This window comes from Malurus melanocephalus, unplaced genomic scaffold (assembly GCF_030028575.1).
Source record: "Malurus melanocephalus ecotype Western Australia unplaced genomic scaffold, MMel_1.1 scaffold_31, whole genome shotgun sequence".
Classification (NCBI taxonomy): Eukaryota; Metazoa; Chordata; class Aves; order Passeriformes; family Maluridae; genus Malurus; species Malurus melanocephalus.
The window spans coordinates 2,341,887-2,360,448 of NW_026623263.1; the positions used below are offsets into that span (position 1 = coordinate 2,341,887).

An 18,562-nucleotide genomic window follows, 5' to 3' on the forward strand; every position below is an offset into this window, starting at 1 on the left:
GAAAATACTTTTTTTGCTTTTTCAGTTCAGTAGTTTGTTCACTTATACCAGAGGACAGAAGTACTAAATTGAAATAATCCTGACATCACCACTGGGAGAACAAATTCGAAACACTTTGCATTGGGTTTTTTTTGTATTTTTGTTGTTGTTTTTTGATTTGTGGTTTTGGTTGGGGTTTTTTTTTGGTGGGATTTTTTAGACTGGTTTTATTTGGTTTTTTTTTTGGTGAGTTCTTGTTTGTTTGTTTTGTTTGGGGTTGTTTTGTGTAAAAGTAAAGTAAGGGTTGGAAAGACTATTTGATTTTCTGAATGAGRACAAGCTACACTGCTATTGGTAACATGTCCTGGTAATAGTGGTCTACTGCTCTGCCTAGTAATGTCTGGCTAGTCAAAGATCTGGCCAGTGGGTGTTCTCCTTTTGCCTCTAATGCTGCAGAGCATTCTCTACATTTTCCTGTTTGTGCTTCAAGAAGGAGATGGAAACTTGGAAGTGAATTGTCTGTTTCTGAACGAACTCTATCTGAAGAGTAGCATATCTTTGACATTGAGCCAGCTATGAAGTGCTTTTAATCATAGGCAGCTGATGATGTTGTAATTTTTGAGTCAAGTTTGATATTTGGATGGCTAAATAGAGCATTGGTCTAGTTCTGAGTTTTTTATTAAAATTGGAGCCTCTCTGAAAGATGCTGTGTTTGGTGCAGAAGGGACTGGAATCTTCTGTTTCCCCACAGAATGTTTGTTCTTGAAAAAASTTCACCATTCTTACCTTTACTCATAGTTTCTGTGATGTGTTGTAATGTTGCTCTGGCAGCACTCCTTTTAATGGTAAGTTTAATGAAAGGAAAACAGTTTCCATGTCAGCTCCAACCTAGGCTCCTTTGAAGACATGGGTTCTGCTCTCTTGCCCTGGCACAGTGAAGACCTAATGTGATGATTTTTTAGATGTTTCTTTGTAAAATCTCAGTAATAGTGAGAAATGGACAAGGTTCACCAGCTCACTGTGTAGGCTGGTGAACAGTACATAGATAATGTTGATAATTACCAATTTAAAATTTGTTTTAGCAAGTAATCTGAGGTTGCTTAGCTTTGGTGTGAAAATTGCTTCGTTTTCATCCCTCCAAAAGCTTTTCTTTCCTCCCTACTGACTCATCCACTGTGCCTGTGGAATTTCAGAGTGAATTCTTAAGAATCCATAGGAGCCAGAAATTGCCAGTTAACTCAATACTCCTTGAATCAGTTGGTAGCACTCCAAAAATAGCAAAGGCAAACAAAGTGAGTTTATTATTGGCTTTAAAAAAAAAAGTTTCAAAATTTCTGTATACAGTACTTGTATATTTTTTATAAAACTGTTTAAAACTTTAGTTCCAGTTACAACCTTTTTTAATTTAAAAGAGCATAAGTTTACAGCTGTTCGATTTGTTTAACAAAGAATGTTTGGTTTCATTTTCTTTTCCACAGTTAAAAAAGGCAGTTTCCTCCCTTGTGCTGGTCAGAGTTCTTACTGCAATTTTGTTTGAATGTGACAAATGGTGTTTGATCCATTCTTGGAGGTGAGGTTCCAGTAGGCACGCACCATGATAAAGCCTTGGAGGAAGGATGCTTCTTAATCAAGCTCTGGCAAAGCTTCCTAGTTCTCATGAAGGATTATTGTCAGACTTGTTACACTTGTTTTCCCTTGAGTTTTGGCTACTGGCTTTTGTGTTCCCTACCTGTACTCAGTTCAAGTGTGAGAATACAGCTCCCTGCTACCACCACACAATGCACTGGAGCTTCCTTCATTTGGAGAAATTATGAGAGTGTGAAGGTGTATTTTTACTCAGGAAMACTGCAGTCCTGCTTGATATGCTTTCTCTGGCTTCTACTGATGGCAGGATGACTGGGGAAAAGACCCTTTGGTGAGGTCTAGTATCAAGGGCTGTTGAGGCTTTTTACAATGCTGTATTTTTCTGGTGGTGAGTTGCTCATACATTCCTTTTACAGGTTCAGCATTGGTTCAYTTTGGTGCTTAGATATTGTGAAAGTGACCCGAGAAAACGGAACATACATAACGTATTAGTACTTTTATGGAGGCATTGATTTTTATACATAAACTTAATAAAATATGATGTCTATCTTCTATGTTGAAAACAGAGGACAAGTCAAATCCGATCAATTGGTTTTGAAAGATACTCTATTCATTTATAAGTATTTTTAAACTTATTTTTAACCTGCTCCCTTGGAAATGTGTAGAAGCTGTAAAAGAGCAGAAAGCCAAGTCACTAAAAGCATCCAGAGGAATTTCATTTTATTTTCATCAACTAATCTACCCACTCACATCTATCTGTGTAAACTAATTACTTTTTTAATTAGGTAGCCTTTTTGATTGCTTATGGAGAGCTGTGGTGAAATTTACTGCTAATTATGCAGGGGCAGGAGGAAGCCTCTGGATTGTTAGGAAAGATGAGAAAATTTTATTTCCTTTTGTTGAAATGGAGAGCAAGTAGTAATTGATACATAAATAATGTGCATATTTTTCCAATTTCAACCTATTCAGCCTCTGTTAACCTTACTAATTGAGGCTGTTTCTGTGGGTTATTGAGTTTCCTTCCATGTAAGGTAGTATCTACAGTAACTTCAGAACAGTAGGGAAGCAAAACTGTTGTAGAAGTCTATCTTCTTTCTGTTAGTGTTTWTATTGAATGGTTCTAGAATGGTGATGTCTGCCCTGAAATGCTGGATGCTAGGATGTGCTAGCAAGTAGTCTGCACAGATCAAGAACTGATTTTTTCACTGTGATTGAATTTATGTTCAGAAAACTGAGGGAAGGTGGCGACACACATCCCTTTTGACATTGCCTTTGAAGTCCTAAGCCCATAAGTTTGGATTTATTGTGTTACTTGTGGTAACAGAGCACAGCCAAGATTGCACATGAAGAGAACCCAGAAATGGTTCTCTTTTGTATTTTCTGTTCAGTATCCTTATAAAAAGTGGGTTCTCTGAGAGATCAGATGAGAGAAGGGTTGTGAAGATGATTAGGTCAGAGACAACACTTTTTCCTCTCTCTTCCCTCAGGCTTGTAGTCATGCTCTGAGTCTGTATGAATGGTGAGACTTTGAACTAAATTTGCTACTTCACTCGCATTTGTTTGCAGTAGGCCTCACAGTTCACTTCTTGCCTTGCAAGTTCCATCCTGATTTCAGCTACATGTGAAACTTTCGGCTTCCTATCTTTGCCCTGAATGAGCTCATTTGTGTACAAAATTAACACATAAAATAGAATGACAAGTGGAAACCTAAAGTATTTTTGACACTGTGTGTGTTTGATGATTGAATAGGAAGTGGAAAGTCAGAAAAGATTAGTTCCTGGTACGTTCATTATGGAAGACCATTTTCACTTTCTTTGAGTCCTCTGTGTTGTAATGTGCAGAGCAAGATCTGAAGAGTTAGGCTGGTATCACTGAATCCTCTCCTTTGAGGGGACTTGGGATTTCTGCTGTATTAAAAGTGGTTMATTTCAGCTGTGTCACAAATCTTTCATATTTTTGAGTGAGAGGTTAAGTGCTGCTGAGGAAAGATGAATGCTCATCTATCTTTCATGGTGTGTAAATATGAGGCAGGATCAGCTGTCCCTGTATCATAAGTGACTGAGCTGTCTGGTCAAGACCTCTAGGAAGGCATCTCCAACAGCCTCCATGGGCACTCTGTTCCACAGCTTCATTTGTTTTCTGAGGAAGGAGCCTGTCCAACATTATTTTTCCCTCAWAACTAAAGGTCATTGCATCTTACTCTTTCTTCCAAGAAAATTTTATTACTTTCCTCTATAATTCTGTGTATGTTTGAAAATTATCACCATTGCCACCCTCAGTATTCTCCAGTAAAATGTCTGGATTTGCTCCTTCTTTTACACAGATTTTTTCAGTATTTTTAGTAGTTTTCACCATTTCCCTCTGAATCCTTACTTGTCCATCCTTTTAGTTGCAGCTTCTAGTTGCCATTATGTTTCTAAGTAAAGCCTTTCTAATAAGAAAGGGAGTGTAARGGTTGTTGCCCATTGTTTAAGAGCCACTTATTAAACTAAGCTAATGTTTAACATATAATTCACTAACATTCTTCCATGTCTCAGAAATGCTGTCTAGCTTTTATTTTATTTTTTATTTTATTCTTTGTTGGTGCAGTGGAAAATTGCTACTTCCATGTATAAGTTTGCTTTCTTATTTAAATATGTCCTTACTAAAAGAAATATTTTAAACTTTCTCCAGTTTGTCAGAAACCTTGTGATTTCTGATAGCGTCTGTGAAGATACTGAATACTCTGGTATCACCGCATATTAAATGCACACACTTCCTACTCTACTTTTGTCATACAGGTCGGGTGAAGAGAACTCTACCTTTAGGGGTGATCAGACCATTCAGTTTTAATAGTAAATTCTTGGTGATTGCTCAGTCTTAAGAACCTGTGCAGCCACCTGTGATACCAGTGTGGCAGTTCTGAGGACCCTAGTCAAYGAGGAATAACTATGGCCCAAGTATCAAGCATCTCCCTTGATTGGAACCTCTTGAGTTAGACCAAGGACACAAAGTCCCTCTYCCATACCCCAAGTATTACAATGCAGATCGACTGCAGCTCAGTTCAAAGGTTTCACCAGGAATGGGGAAGAGGTGTTGCTAAAACGGTGTTATAAGGACATAGAACAGCTCTGTGTGGTTTATGCTTTTTGTGGATTTCACCCAAAATAATAGCAGTTAGATCCTTCCTTCTTCTATAGAATGTTGGGAGTCTGTAAACAYACTGCTGTACCGCCAGAAGTTAAGACACCTCCAGAGGCATCTGGAGACAAACTATTTTCATGTGTGAACATACATTGATTTTCATCACTGAGACTGGCTGTTTCCTGTACTACAGGAAAATATGCCATCTTTAGAGAACTTAGTGATAGGGCACTTCCATTCTAAAGGCAACCTAAGCCACATGACAATCCTACTTTCCTTCAGCCAGTATAGGTCACACCTGTTTAGCTTTCATATTAAGCTGTATTTCTTATGGTACTCAGTAACTGCACATCATTTTTCTGTGGGCTTGTTTTCCAGAAGTGTGTATTCTTTCTTCTTCTGAACAGCAATTTTTATTTTAAACCCCATTTTACCCAGCAAAGTTGGCATCTCCCTACACCTCCTTTTCAGATCAGTATTTTTCATCACACTCCACTCCATGGCTGCAAACACAGACTTATTGCTGCAGTCTGTCAGCTAAGACACACGATCTGCTTTGTGCTCTCCAGCTACCTTTCCCAGTGAAGGTCCACAGAAGAAACTAGGTAAAGTGAGCATCCAAAGACATGTCTTTCGCAATAGCAGTTTATATGTGCTGTGAACTGGGTGGTGTGCTCTTGGCAGTTCCATGCCTTGGACATAATGCTGATAACGAGATATGCATGTTCTCTTATGAAACCATACAGTCACAACAGKTTTCACTTTTTAGACTTCTATGGTACTGGTCTGGGGTCACTTTAAAGTAGATCATTCTGAGTCTTTTGGTGTTAATCTGTCAGAGCAGTGCRTAAGTGTGATGGAGAAGTAGACTTACTAGTCTCAATGTGACTAAGATACATAAATAAGTACTGAAACGGCAGTTTACTCAAACTCAGGCAAATTAACAAAAAATTTTATTGAGTATTCAATTTAGCACCACACAAAAGGTACACTGTGCTTTGTGCTGCCTTTAAGAAACATGCCAAAACACTTCCAAACTAGAAAAACTAATGTAAAAAGCTTTCTCATATATCAACAGAGCTTACTACTGGCTTTAGAGAAGTTACTCTGGAAAAAAACACAGCTTTTGTACATAGTGTTTTAATGGTCTTCCAGGCAGACTAAGCATTTGTTCCCTCACCCATGAGCTCTTCTCATGTTCTAGGGTTTGAACTTTGTTTAGAAAAAATAAAACTTAAGCCAAGATGCTGTCAGGAAAAGCATTCAGTCCAGAACTCTTAATAGCAGATGSAACTCACTAGTCCCTGCTAAACTGTTTCCTGAAAAGCAAAATTTTGATCAATCCAAATTGTATGAATTGGGCTCTACAAATCAGTGTCAGGCACACTGAGAAAGATCTGTAATCAGCTTTTAATTTTGTCTTGGACTCAAAGAAAAACAAGGAGTACATACTTGATAAAATTACAGAAAAATTGCATCATAGAAAATGGGTGACTGAGAAGGGTCATTTAGTCTACCTTCTCTTTCAATACACATTGTTGTGCTATAATGGCTTGAAATTATTTCAAATATAAGGTGCTTCTAAAGCCTATGTCAAGGGGTGAGAACAAGATGCAATCTTTCCAATCCAAACYATTCTATGATGCTATTTCATTCTAAAGTAGTTAATGGTCCCTCACATAGTCAAATTTTATTTCTTAGCCTGAACTCTTCAGATTTAAGTTCTCTATATTAATTACGCAAAATGGGCTTTATTTTAATTGGTTTTTTTAAATTGGGGTGAACTGGAAATAGATCTATTTTGCCTGAATATGGAACACACAAGTGTTTCAGAGCATTCTTTATTTGATGCATCTTGCAATTAGAGAAAGGTTAGTTTGCATAAAGGGAACCTTAGCAAGTCAACAATAATAATAGAGCCATAGTCAAATAAAAGAGTGGAATGGACCCCGTGCCAATGCATATRAAGAGAGAACTGGAAAACTGCTAGGCTTCCAGCTTCACTGACTCCAGTATGGAACGTGCTTCTTTATACTCTTCAGCTTCTTCCAATTCTTTTTCATTTTCCTGTAATCAAAACCAACATTTTTGAGAACTCTGAAAAGTAACTGTTGTGGGATTAAATTTAAGAAGGTAAAAAACCCTACTAACAACAGGTAAGGAGAAGGCTGAGGTACTCAATATTTTTGTCTTACTGGCAGCCTCTTCCTACCCCTCTTAAATGGACAGACTATACAATAGGGACTGGGAGAGCAAAGATCAGGTTCATGACCACCTGAGGAGACTGAATGTACCTAAGTCTATGGGACCTCACAAGATGCCTCCCAGAGTCCTGAGGGAATTGCCTGGTATAGTTGCCAAGCTCTTCTCCATTATATTTGAAAAGTCAGGGCAGTCAGGTGAAGTCTAAAGACTGCAAAAAGTCTGAATGAGTGACTGAGCCATCATTGTCRACTACATGGTCCCCCCACAACATCTTTCTGAATTGGAGAGAGATGGATTTGATGGGTGGACGCCACTGGATAAGGAATTGGCTGGATGGCCACTGACAGAGAACTGGTCAATGACTCAATGTTTGGATGGAGATCAGTGATAAGTGATGTGCCTCAGGGGTCTGYATGGCAACCAATGTTATTTATTATCTTCATTAATGACATTGAAAATTAGATCAGTAAATGTGCAGGTAACACCAAKCTGARTGGTGCAGCTGATGCACCTGAGGCATGGGATGCCATCCAGAAGGACCTGGACAAGCTCTAGGAGAGGGCCCAATCTCACACAGTTTAACAAGACCAAGTTCCAAGTGCTGCACCTGGGTCAGAACAACCCTGGTATCAACAGAGGCTGGGGATGAACAGATCACAGCAGCCCTGCTGAGAAGGACCTGGGGTRTGGTTGGGTGAGAGGCTGGACATGACCCAGCCATGAGCACTCCCAGCCCAGAGAGCCAAACGTGTCCTGGGCTGCATCCAGAGCAGCGTGGGCAGCAGGGCCAGGGAGGGGATTGTGCCCCTCTGCTCYGCTCTGCTGAGACCCCACCTGCAGGGCTGCATCCWGCTCTGGGGWCCCTGYACAGGAAGGATATGGAACAGTTGCAGTGACTCCAGATAAGGCCACCAAATGATCAGAGGGCCTTTTAGGACAGGCTCAGAGTTGGGTTTATTCAGCCTGGAGAAGGCTCTGGACAAGCCCTCACAGCAGCCTTTCAGTACTTAATTGGGGGGCCTACAAGAAATATAGGGACAGACTTTTCAGCAGGGCCTGTTGTGACAGGACAAGGGGTGATGGTTTTAAACTAAAAGAGGGTGGATTTRGACTAAATATACAGAAGAAGTTTTTTACGGTGATGGTGGTGAAACACTGGGACAGGTTGCCCAGAGAGGTGGTAGGTGCCTCATCTATGGAAATACTCATTGTCAGGCTGGATGGGGYTCTAAGCAGCCTGAGGGAGTGGCAGATGTTCCTGCTCACTGCATGGGGGCTGGAACTGAGCATTTATTCTGAAAAACAGTAGCAGCAAACTACCTGAGACTAGGACACTTGAGTTTTTCATTGAAAAGGTATTTGTATTTTAGCCATCAGTATCATCTGGGACATAATTCAGGGTGCATAATTTTAGCCTCACAATACTATTTACATGTGTAGCTGAATTCTTGATGAGAAGGCAGCTTTCAAAATAAGCATGATCATCTCCAAATGTAGTATAGATTCTGTGAATCTRTTTGTACCAGATAGTCTTTATTTCTGCAGGGATTCATATCTTAAAAACATGGCAGTACTGCTCACTTCACTAATAAAACATAAAGCAATACTGAGCAAGGACTCATCTGACCTGTCCATAGCATAATAAAAATAGTAACCRAAGTATTTTGATTATTTCAGATCCCTACAAGCATATTATATACATTTACACTATCTATAAAACCTAAAGTGGGTGAACTGATTTTCCCTATGATGGAACTAGCACCGGAGTTCTAAGTGTACGTCAAGCATTCTGTTAAAGACAGCTTCCAACATACACAATCTTCACAGACTGAAGACCAGATCTGCAAAGACAGTTAACTAAAGTGAAATACTGGGATCTTATAGTTTGCTGGTCTTGGGACAGAAAAGTAATAGAAAGTAATTCCTTAATCAGTCTTAATTTGCTGCTGTTGTTTATCCAAGTTCACCTAGAACAACAGCATTTCTTRATCAGTGGGGTATGGTGCAATACTCACTAGTAGTTGAGTAAGCTCTGCATGTGCGACTTCTAGTCTGCGCTGGCAATCTGGAATCATCATTCGTGACTCTTGTAAGATCTCGATCTGTGAAAATTAGAAGCCAATGAAATTAGATTATATTCCAGAGAGAAACATTATCTTTTAGGGTAAGTTTTTACTCTGAAAAATCAGCAATCTAAGTCATTATCTAGGAACTTCAGAACAGTTGCACCTATCTTCTGAATAGGCTTCTTAAAAGACACTCACACTTAGCATAATTGCTTAAAACTCTGTTAATTTAGAGGACATTTCCATTTACTCTGTGCTTAATCGAATATAAAGTATTAAGTGCAAGAGAGTATTTAGAATAATCTTTCCCTGAGGAAAAAAGGACAGCTTAGTAAGGTTTTCAGCATTTGTTAAAAAGTCCATTTAAAACAAACTTTCTCCTGCTGTCATGAAGCAGCTCCATCCAAAATGGGATCAGCTGGTTATATAAATATCTCCTGCATCTTTTGGGTAATAAAGAAAAAGAATGTTCAGATAATACCCCATRGAGATAATTACTGCATGAAAAAAGTTATTGAGTTATTGATCACATTGTGTGCAGACTGCAGGAGGCTGTGACTGAAAGACAAAGGTAAAGAAAAATGAAAAGCAAAGACCAGCAGGCTCATATTTTTGTTGCTTATCATGCATAAAAAGTTATTACATATCCTTGTGCTTCATTTTAGGAGAAAGATTATTCTCACCATGCACTTTGAACAAAATTACTAAACTGGCACCCCACTGAATCTGAAAATCCTGCCACCTCCAAAAGAAAACAACGTCAGTTTTAAGAAAGGGAACATTTATTTCATGGAGCATTTCTGGATCTGAACACCAAACACTGAGAAGAAAAGATGTGCAGTGTTGTTCAGTAATGTTATATCTATTTAGAAATGAAAATCTGTTAGGTATTTAAAAATAGAACATCTACGTTCAGGATAACCTGCAACAGAAAGCACTCCCTTTAAATGGCTTATTTCATTCTGTCATTCCTATACTGTACTCCTATGCTAGCATTAATGCTGGTGTACCAAAGGGTCATTGTAAATGGGATGTCAAGCTGTAGTTAAGAATGCATTTATGTGTTCAGGAAGGCTTTATATAACAAGACATTATCACCATGGTTTTAAGTGTCGTAAGTTCTTAGTCCAGCTGGTTTTGAGAGAAAAAAACTTTAGTTTCTAATCTTACATGTTTCATCAGTCAGTGTAACATCCACAGAATGAGGTGTGCCATAAATTGCACGAGATGACATCTCTTACCTTACGTAGTAGAATACCTACAGGAGTGAGAATATCCAGTAATTACTTCCTTGAGCCAGCATTGCTAAATGTTTGTGTGTTGTAGATGGTATGAAATTAATAATTCRATATCTGCCACTAGATAAGCAACCTGAGAAGGCATTTAAATCTATAATCTGTAAGGTGTACTCCTGCCTGCTCTAAGAAATGAACACATCTACCCAAATCGTTCTATTCAAAACAACATTCGACTTGAGATAAAAAAGGGTAACCAAGTTTTATTTATGTCTGCCAGTGGTTATGCAATGATGAATAAAAATCAGAAGGATGATAAATCTTTGAACTATATTCAGCAGGTGCAAACAGCTGAAGATTAGAACAGAAATTTTGGGGAACCATTATCATTTAACTTCTGCACAGATCACTTTTTTCTTCAAGTAATGCTAATAATCCGAGATAGACTATTTACTTTTACAAACACATAATAAAGCAAAGTCAACAGCTCAAATAATTATATAAGCTTTAGGACTGGACTGTTAAAAGTATTTGTTCTCCAACTTCTATCAAAATTCTGCCAGACTTTCTGACTGAACTCTTCAGAGTGACAAGCACGACAGCACTCAAACTCCAGTGACAGGTACTGCAGCCATTTCCGTTCCTGTGACATTCACTTGCAGATACTCAAATTCCACTGACCAGATAGGGGCAATTCAAACTCCAGCTAAAGACTGTTGTTTAACCCCAGCCAGCAGCTAAGGACCAGGCAGCAGCTCACTTGCTCCTGTCCCCAGCCTGCTGGGGAGCAGGTAACGGGAAGGTAAACTTTGTGGTTAAGAACAATTTAATAATTGAAAAAAATGCAGTAATAATAATAAGAGAGGAAGAGATACCAGTTTTATCAGCTTCAAAGTGATAGAAGCAGAGTGTGTTGATTTGGGTTTTTTTCCCAGGTCCCACRTCTAACCATGAGATTTAGAGATATGCAGATCCACAAATAATTTGAAAGCAACAAAAGAAAACCTCCACAGGGCTCTCCTTGCTCTYAGAAGGACAGCCTGATATACTACTTGGTCACAGGGTATAGTGGCAGTATTGTTTCACATGACAAGAGTGGTCTTTAAACAGAAGAGGTAGACTCAAAACCATGACAAATGTAAATGAGTCATATATGTACCAATTATATACACACATATCGATACAGTATAACTTTTAAATACTGTCACATAATCACTTGCCCRTTTTCTGTTGCACCGATAATCCTACCAATATAGATCTACTCAAAGATGGCAGAGGAGAAGAAAAAGACATGCAGATAATCGTTTGCTAAAACAAGTGCTACTGGTTTGAATTAGTTTTCATTAAAAAGTCTGTAAAACATTTGGAATCCCCTGACTAATTACAGCCATATCTGGTGGAAGGACAGAGATGTAAAAGAAAAAAAAAGCCATTTCTAAGTATCACGAATACCAAAGGTTCCAAAATTTAGTAATCCCCCTAAGTACGGGGGATTGTAACACAAAATAAATAATGGCCATTGGTTGGCTAATGCATATTTGTAACCTAAATCCACACCATTGTATTATTTCTCATCTCAGTAGTAAAYGAGGAGTAGTTTCGAGGCACAGTGTGCTGGGCCAGGATGGTGGTGTGGGGATATAAGGAATAGTACAGCACAGATGATGTAAGAAGAAGCTGGGCATAGGGAAGACAGGAATTCAAAGGAGATACAGTGTTAAAGTAAATTTGGACAGAAAAAAAGTCCACAAATGCACACAAGAATTACAGGAMACTCAGTTTTATGAGTTCTACTTCTCTAAAATAACCTCTCAGGCCCAAAAGAAGCCTGAGCTACACAAGCACAGAGTACAATAGCACATTTACTGTAGGTAAATTGTCAAATACACTGATCGAAAGATTCCTGAAGGACCTTGAAGGAAAGATTCAGTAAAGARCTGGAAAACACTCTTGTTTCRACAGTGCTTGAATGTTTCAAAAAATGGCCATGTGCCAACAACAAACCACCTACCACTTTGTTATTAGGAAAAAATCAGGTTTAAACCCGCGACACACTTCTAGCATGAAAGTTGAAGGACAAGGAGGAAACCCTCTAGATCTAATACCTTGGTATTTCAAATGAGTTTTCTCAACAGCTCCTCTAAGATACGGTCTAATCCTGTGTCTTCTACAGCAGATTACTTTAAGACATGAAAGACTTAAGAATGGAATGGAATCCAAAAGGTAATTATATCTGCCTAGATAAAAAGGAAAACACTCTTTGGAAAACAAAAGGGAAAGAAGAGGATCACAGTAATGCTTTTTCATAATCTGGTTTATTTCCAAAAATATGAATGCATTTTTAATACCAGGTCTATGTTAGGAATATTATGCTGTACTTAGTCTAGAGAATTCCAAGTTGCTTGTCAAGAAAAAAAATGTGCTTGTTAAGGATACTCTCCAAATACATGAGGAGAAGCATTAGATCTTCACTAGCATTTCCAGTGCCTCTTTACTAAGCATCTAGACCTAGAATTCATTACTAAACAAAGATGATCTATTCTGAGGGGGCAAAAAACCTAATTATGCAAATAATGAGGCTGGTGTGGAATTGTACATTTCATGTAATCTTAGTCGATCTGTGAGAAGAATGAAACTTAACCAATCAGGTGGGGAGCTGTAAAGAGCTAAGAATGTAAAAAACCAACTGAACTAACCAGAATATTTATTAAGGCTAAAAAGACATTTAAAAATTAAAAATTTCTAGAATGTTACAATCTTCCTTTCAGCAAAAGTCCTCCTGTAACAAGATTAGCAGCAAATTACAATCTTCCACATTATTTTCCAATATAGTAAATAGTTTCCAAATGTATGTCTTTTTAGGTGCYTCAAAAGGCATTCTTTTACTCAACAAGGCAAGAGAAATAACGCATTTTTCAAAAACACTTGAAAAAAAACTGTGTATTAGCAAGATTTGTTTTATTTACTCTTAACTACTTTTTATTAAATTCTGTGTTAAATCCAYTGGATTTTCAATTTATCTAGGAGTGACATTACTCAGGAAGTAACTTGGAACTGGAGAATTTCTTTTTAAAAAATGAAGACTTATCACTTATCAGTAAAAATGTTGCTAGTTAGCAAAACCATCAGAATATATGAGAATCCCAGAGAGAGGAAACATGGAGTAGATACCTTGCTTTCTCCCGCTCACAAGTCTCAAGATAAAAGCATAAGCTGCAAAAGGATGTTTACCTACATATGAACATCAATAACCACAGAAATACAGAAGGCTACAGGTTTCTACCATTTGTCTGTACTCAAATGATACTGTGTGAAAATTATCTGTTACAGTCAGATTATGAAGTTCTGTGTAAAGTCTTAATATATTGAGAACAGTTATAGCTGTGCAGAAACTAAGACTTCATTATGACAAAATGCACAGGGAGGTAGAACTTCACTACTTACTGCTACCTAGAGAAACTACAAGCAGTACTTGTACATGGTGGGATAAATCGAAAGTATTTTAATATTTTGTTACCATAACGAAGCTTTCTTACACCCTACAATGGAATCTTTAAATTATAATTTTAGTCAGCACCTACCAGCATTACAAGAAAACTGTCCCTTTTGTTTTTATTGAACTTGCTCTTCATTAAGCAAGTATTTCTGACAGTACAAGTGGGGGTAGCATCTAACAATTGCTAAACACCCCAGGTCGTCAGTGCCTCACCTAGGGAACATTCGATCCCCTAGAACCATGAGTTGCCACAATGTTAGAAGAAAAATACTGAGTCAAACTTTATTGTTCTACAAAGAGACTGATTCCACAATACAGACCAGATGCACTCTAAAGACTACATATACAGTAGGAATGGCATTATTCACTTCAAAGTGAAATTTTCCACATTCACTTACGTATGTAAATCTGTATGYTCTCAGTTGTAAGTAGAAAGCTAAATGAAAACAGTAGTATATCAAGATAAAGTAATGCTTTTAAGGTTTTTAGGAATACCTCCCTGAATTCTGGATTGATTTGTGTATGTATATATATAGACACACACATATATATATGATATAGCTAATACCTCAGCTGACCTAGAACTATTCTCTTAATCTCAAATAACTGATTTTGTTTCCATCCTCCAAATAGTATTCTTCTATAACCAAAATAAAGACTACAACTGTATTTTAAGTTATTCACTCTAGAACACAAATAAGAGATCATTAACTAGAAGCAATTGTTAAAATGTGTAATTACAGATACCTTTTCTGAAAAACAGTTGAAAGTCTTAACTGTATCCAAAATATGGGTCTGAGAAAACTCTCCTGRTATTATATAACTTTCTTTTAAGTTTCCACATTTTTAATAACATAAAATACTAACAATGTCCAGAATGCAAAATGCATTAAACGAACAAGGAGTGAAGACATCATTGGAGGAACTGATTGCTTTCAAAGCAGATCAGGCAATTTGTGAATGAATCACTGTTTTCTGTGAAGGTTTTTGTCATTGGTCTCTGAAAATACCGTCAAGTAGTATGTAACATTTAATTTCAGCAGAAGTTTGCAGCCACTGTTGTTTGTGACTTGCAGATCACTGTGGAAATACCATGATGCAGTCAAATAATCTCATGAGAGGGCAACACAGAAAATGGGAACTGAATTCATTAGTTCTTGTTAGCATCATATCTTCAGGAAGGCTACTGTTTTGTAGGATCTTCAAGTCTCAACGAGGCAGAATACAGCTCCACTCAAATCTTTATTTGTATACTAATTCTTTATTTGTATTTCATTCCTATGGCCTAATGAAAGCAAGGCAGGACATAGACATATGAACTGAAATATGAATTTACTAAGAAAACTTGGTTTAGCTTGTTCTAGAAGTGCTTTCTCCTATCTTTTGTTAATTTTATATTTTGAGTTTTGTTTAACTGATTCCTCCAACATTTAAAAATAAAGACAGGACACTAGAAGGTTATCTTTCTGCCTATCAAGTGAAAATAATTTTAGTTTACAGTTTGGTTTCTGTGAATATTTGAGGAAAAACATGTAGGAAATATCTGGAGAAAAAACATAATCAAAAGGTAACATAGCTATTTGAAAGAATAAAGGGCCATGGTGAAACAGACATTTCACATTTCTGTAGAGAATAAACACCAATCTCCCAACCCAAGCCTTCTGCTACTGGGCAGGAAATGTGACACTTTTTTTTTCCAAAAGAGTACATACCAATTGTCTACAACCACTATCCTTGTGGGAAACCTTTCAAGAAAAAATGTTATCATACTGTAATAGTGACACTAAACCTCGAGCAGACTAAAGTACAACATGCCCCTTCCTAATCTATGACCACTACAAACTACAGCAGCTCTGCAGCTGCATACACACTGCCCTCTTTCAATGAAGTCTGTGATTTTACTAAAAGGAAACCTGTATACTCAAGAGTTGAAATGTTTCATCTTCAAATTAACTATCAGGCATTCTCATTTTGCTGTAATATTTACACTTAGCTGCAAGCGCTTGTTTTACTTATATCCATACAGACCACGCATTTTACTACAGGTTCTTAGTATTTCTGAGAAAGAGTTCATGATGGCCTCAGACAGATAATGAGCAATAGCCATCCTGACACAGAGTGCTAACTAATCTATATATATACAYACATGCATATATGTATCTACTAAAATCCTTATAGTTTAACACCTTGAAGAACTTTCTACAGCTGATTTTCATGACTTTTGTTGTGGACAGKATTTTAGTCTAATATTTATGTAACATAAGTCTGGCAAAAGGTACAGAAATTCTTCTATCTAAAGGTAACTATGATTAAATGAAAACAAATAAGGATTGTATAAAACAAGTTCTAGGGTAGTTTACCTGCTTCTTAATTCCATAATCATCACATGCTTCAGCTTTCATTTTTTCAATCTTGTCTTCTTGCTGTTTTGCTTCTTTTTCATACATAACTTTTTCTTTTGCCAACCTGCAATTAACAATCAAGTGATGGTGTTAATCTGGTTCTATCACGGTAAAAAGTTACATCATAGGTAACAGCCCCCCACGCCAAAGTTACAGGCCTAGATGATAATACACAGCTTTATAAAAATAGGCATTTAATCACTGCGAAAAAACTGCATCTAGGAAATGCTGAATTTCAGCTATAATACACAATGAGTATTTTCTCCACTAATCTTGATCCTGGATTGAGGGTCATAGACAAAAGTAACAGTTCCATAGTTTATATTATAACAATTTTATTTCCTACTTTCAAAGGAAACAGAACCCATGTTTTAATCCTAATAATGGACCCATAAGTTGGGAGCAGGATGCTTTTTGCTAACAGGCATAGATTCGAAAGTAATGTAAGTAAGTTTGAAGGTCAGAGAAAGCTAGTCTAATATGATGTCTTGCTGTAACTATTACATTGCAATCTCATTATTGAGATTAGTATTTGTTGTTACTGCAATTTTGCTATTGTATTTCCCACTTTATTACATATGTTCATTAGGTGGGTGTTAGATTATGTAATGCTAGATATGAACCAAAGCATCCTTCAGGGTCTGAAAAATACTGGAACAATTTCTCTTCAGCTAGTTCAGAAGCAGAACAAACACTAGGATGCTATTGCAGACCTGAGATCATGCTGAAGAAAATCCTTCAAAAAATAGTAAGAATAAGATCAGCCCATATAAGATTGTGGAAAATTTAACATCCAAAAGAACATAATCAGATCCAAGAAGGAAAAAATATATTGTACAATGCAAAGAGAAGAATTACACATTACTGCATCAGCGGAAATTAATTAATAATTTGTCACAGTTACATGTGCTACTAGAAGTGCTGAGGATGGATACAATGTTATTGGGATGAAAAGAACCTCTGTGAACTGAAGCTGCTACAAAAGCACCACAGCAGTTGTACCGCAAGAAAAATTCCGCCAAGAATATACTTATAATGCAACAGCCAGAACTCTCCTTGTTTTTTACAAGAATTTACATCAGCAAAAATGGTTTTGCTAAAATATCCCCAAGCTATGGCTCCACAGCAGCCAGTCTAGTTAGGCTGCAGCAATATGCACCTGAACTCATTTCTGTTCTCATGGAGTCACACAGTCACTGTGTGCAGAGTGCATACTCTGGGTATCGACTAGGCCAGTTTCTAAAAGTAAACCAAGTACTAACTTTGAGAAGTGGAACTGGAGAAAGACAGGAGCCTAATTACTAATAATAAAGACACTGAATCAGTGACTGTAATTCCAACTATTGGACCTAGTTCCAGTATTAACATCAGCAAATATTGATTTAATAGGGGATGAGTTAATTGTTTGATCAAGTTTACCTGATTTAATTCTAGACAGTATTAGTTGCTTTGCTACTTTTAGATTCCAAAAAAGTTCATTTTAGTCAACCTGTGAAAGAGATGACTCTTTTTGAATGAGAACTGCAAATTCCCTTGAGGAGCAAGGGGAGAGGTATGATTGAACAAAGTTTTTAGTGATTCACTTACTGAAGTGTGTATCCTACTGGAACTAAAGGCAACTTGTATTGCTAAACCCAACATTTTAAATAATTTTAAATTTTAGCCAAAATAATAAGTTCTATGCTTGCCATTATTTTTGTTTTCACATTCACATCTCCTTCTATCCACACTAACTTTTCAAACTGACTGTTCATTCAAGTTTGCATACTTTTATCAAACAGAAAACCACTGCATGTTCTGACCTAATTTAGAACTCATTTGAACTTCTGCCTACCTTTCTCACATCTGGATACTTAAGAATTGCATTTGTATTTATTAACCTGTTTCTATTTCTGTAGTTGTACATGTCAGTAGCAGAACTTGAAATATTCTGCTTTATAAGAAAGATACACAAGAAATCTGAAATATGAGAATGTTYTCTGTGACAAATTTCCCACTACACTTTTAGTTCAGCACTCAGATTTATCTAAGTTAATGCTCCCTTTATTATTCATAAGACAGGGATGCTGATACTTAATAGCATTAAGTTCTGACTTGAAAATATTTCCTGTACTAAATCCTTTCTCTAGATGTCACAAAGCCATTTCTAGTGCATGTGTAGCATAGGGAGATGCTAAATTAAGTCAACAGCTTGATTGTGAGAGGAAAGTGAAATTTTATCATGGAGAAATACTAACCCATAACTACCTCTTAAAAATCTCAGTAGACATCTACACAAAAATACCTCCATGACACTTTCCTCTATTCTTCCGTCAATCTTTTTCTACCTGAAAAATAGATTCTGTGTTGGGTGGGGGATCTTGTGGTTTTTATTTGTCTGTTGTTTGTTGTTTTGTTTGTTTTGAGGTTTTTTGTTTGTTTTTTGTGGTTTGGTTGGTTTCTCTTTTTTGTGTGGTGGTTGAGTTTTTTGGT

General features: G+C 37.1%; 1 protein-coding gene across 1 annotated transcript in view; it reads right to left on the reverse strand.

Moving 5' to 3' along the window:
- Positions 1-5,617: 5,617 nt before the first annotated feature.
- Positions 5,618-18,562, reverse strand: part of TBCA (tubulin folding cofactor A) — a 25,391-nt gene continuing 12,446 nt past the window's right edge. The window contains exons 2-4 of the mRNA XM_057363848.1: positions 16,049-16,154; positions 8,907-8,993; positions 5,618-6,753 (exon numbers count right to left, since the gene is read on the reverse strand). Of these exons, the coding sequence (XP_057219831.1) occupies positions 6,673-6,753; positions 8,907-8,993; positions 16,049-16,154 (274 nt within the window). The 3' untranslated portion in view covers positions 5,618-6,672. The remainder of the gene's footprint in view (positions 6,754-8,906; positions 8,994-16,048; positions 16,155-18,562) is intronic.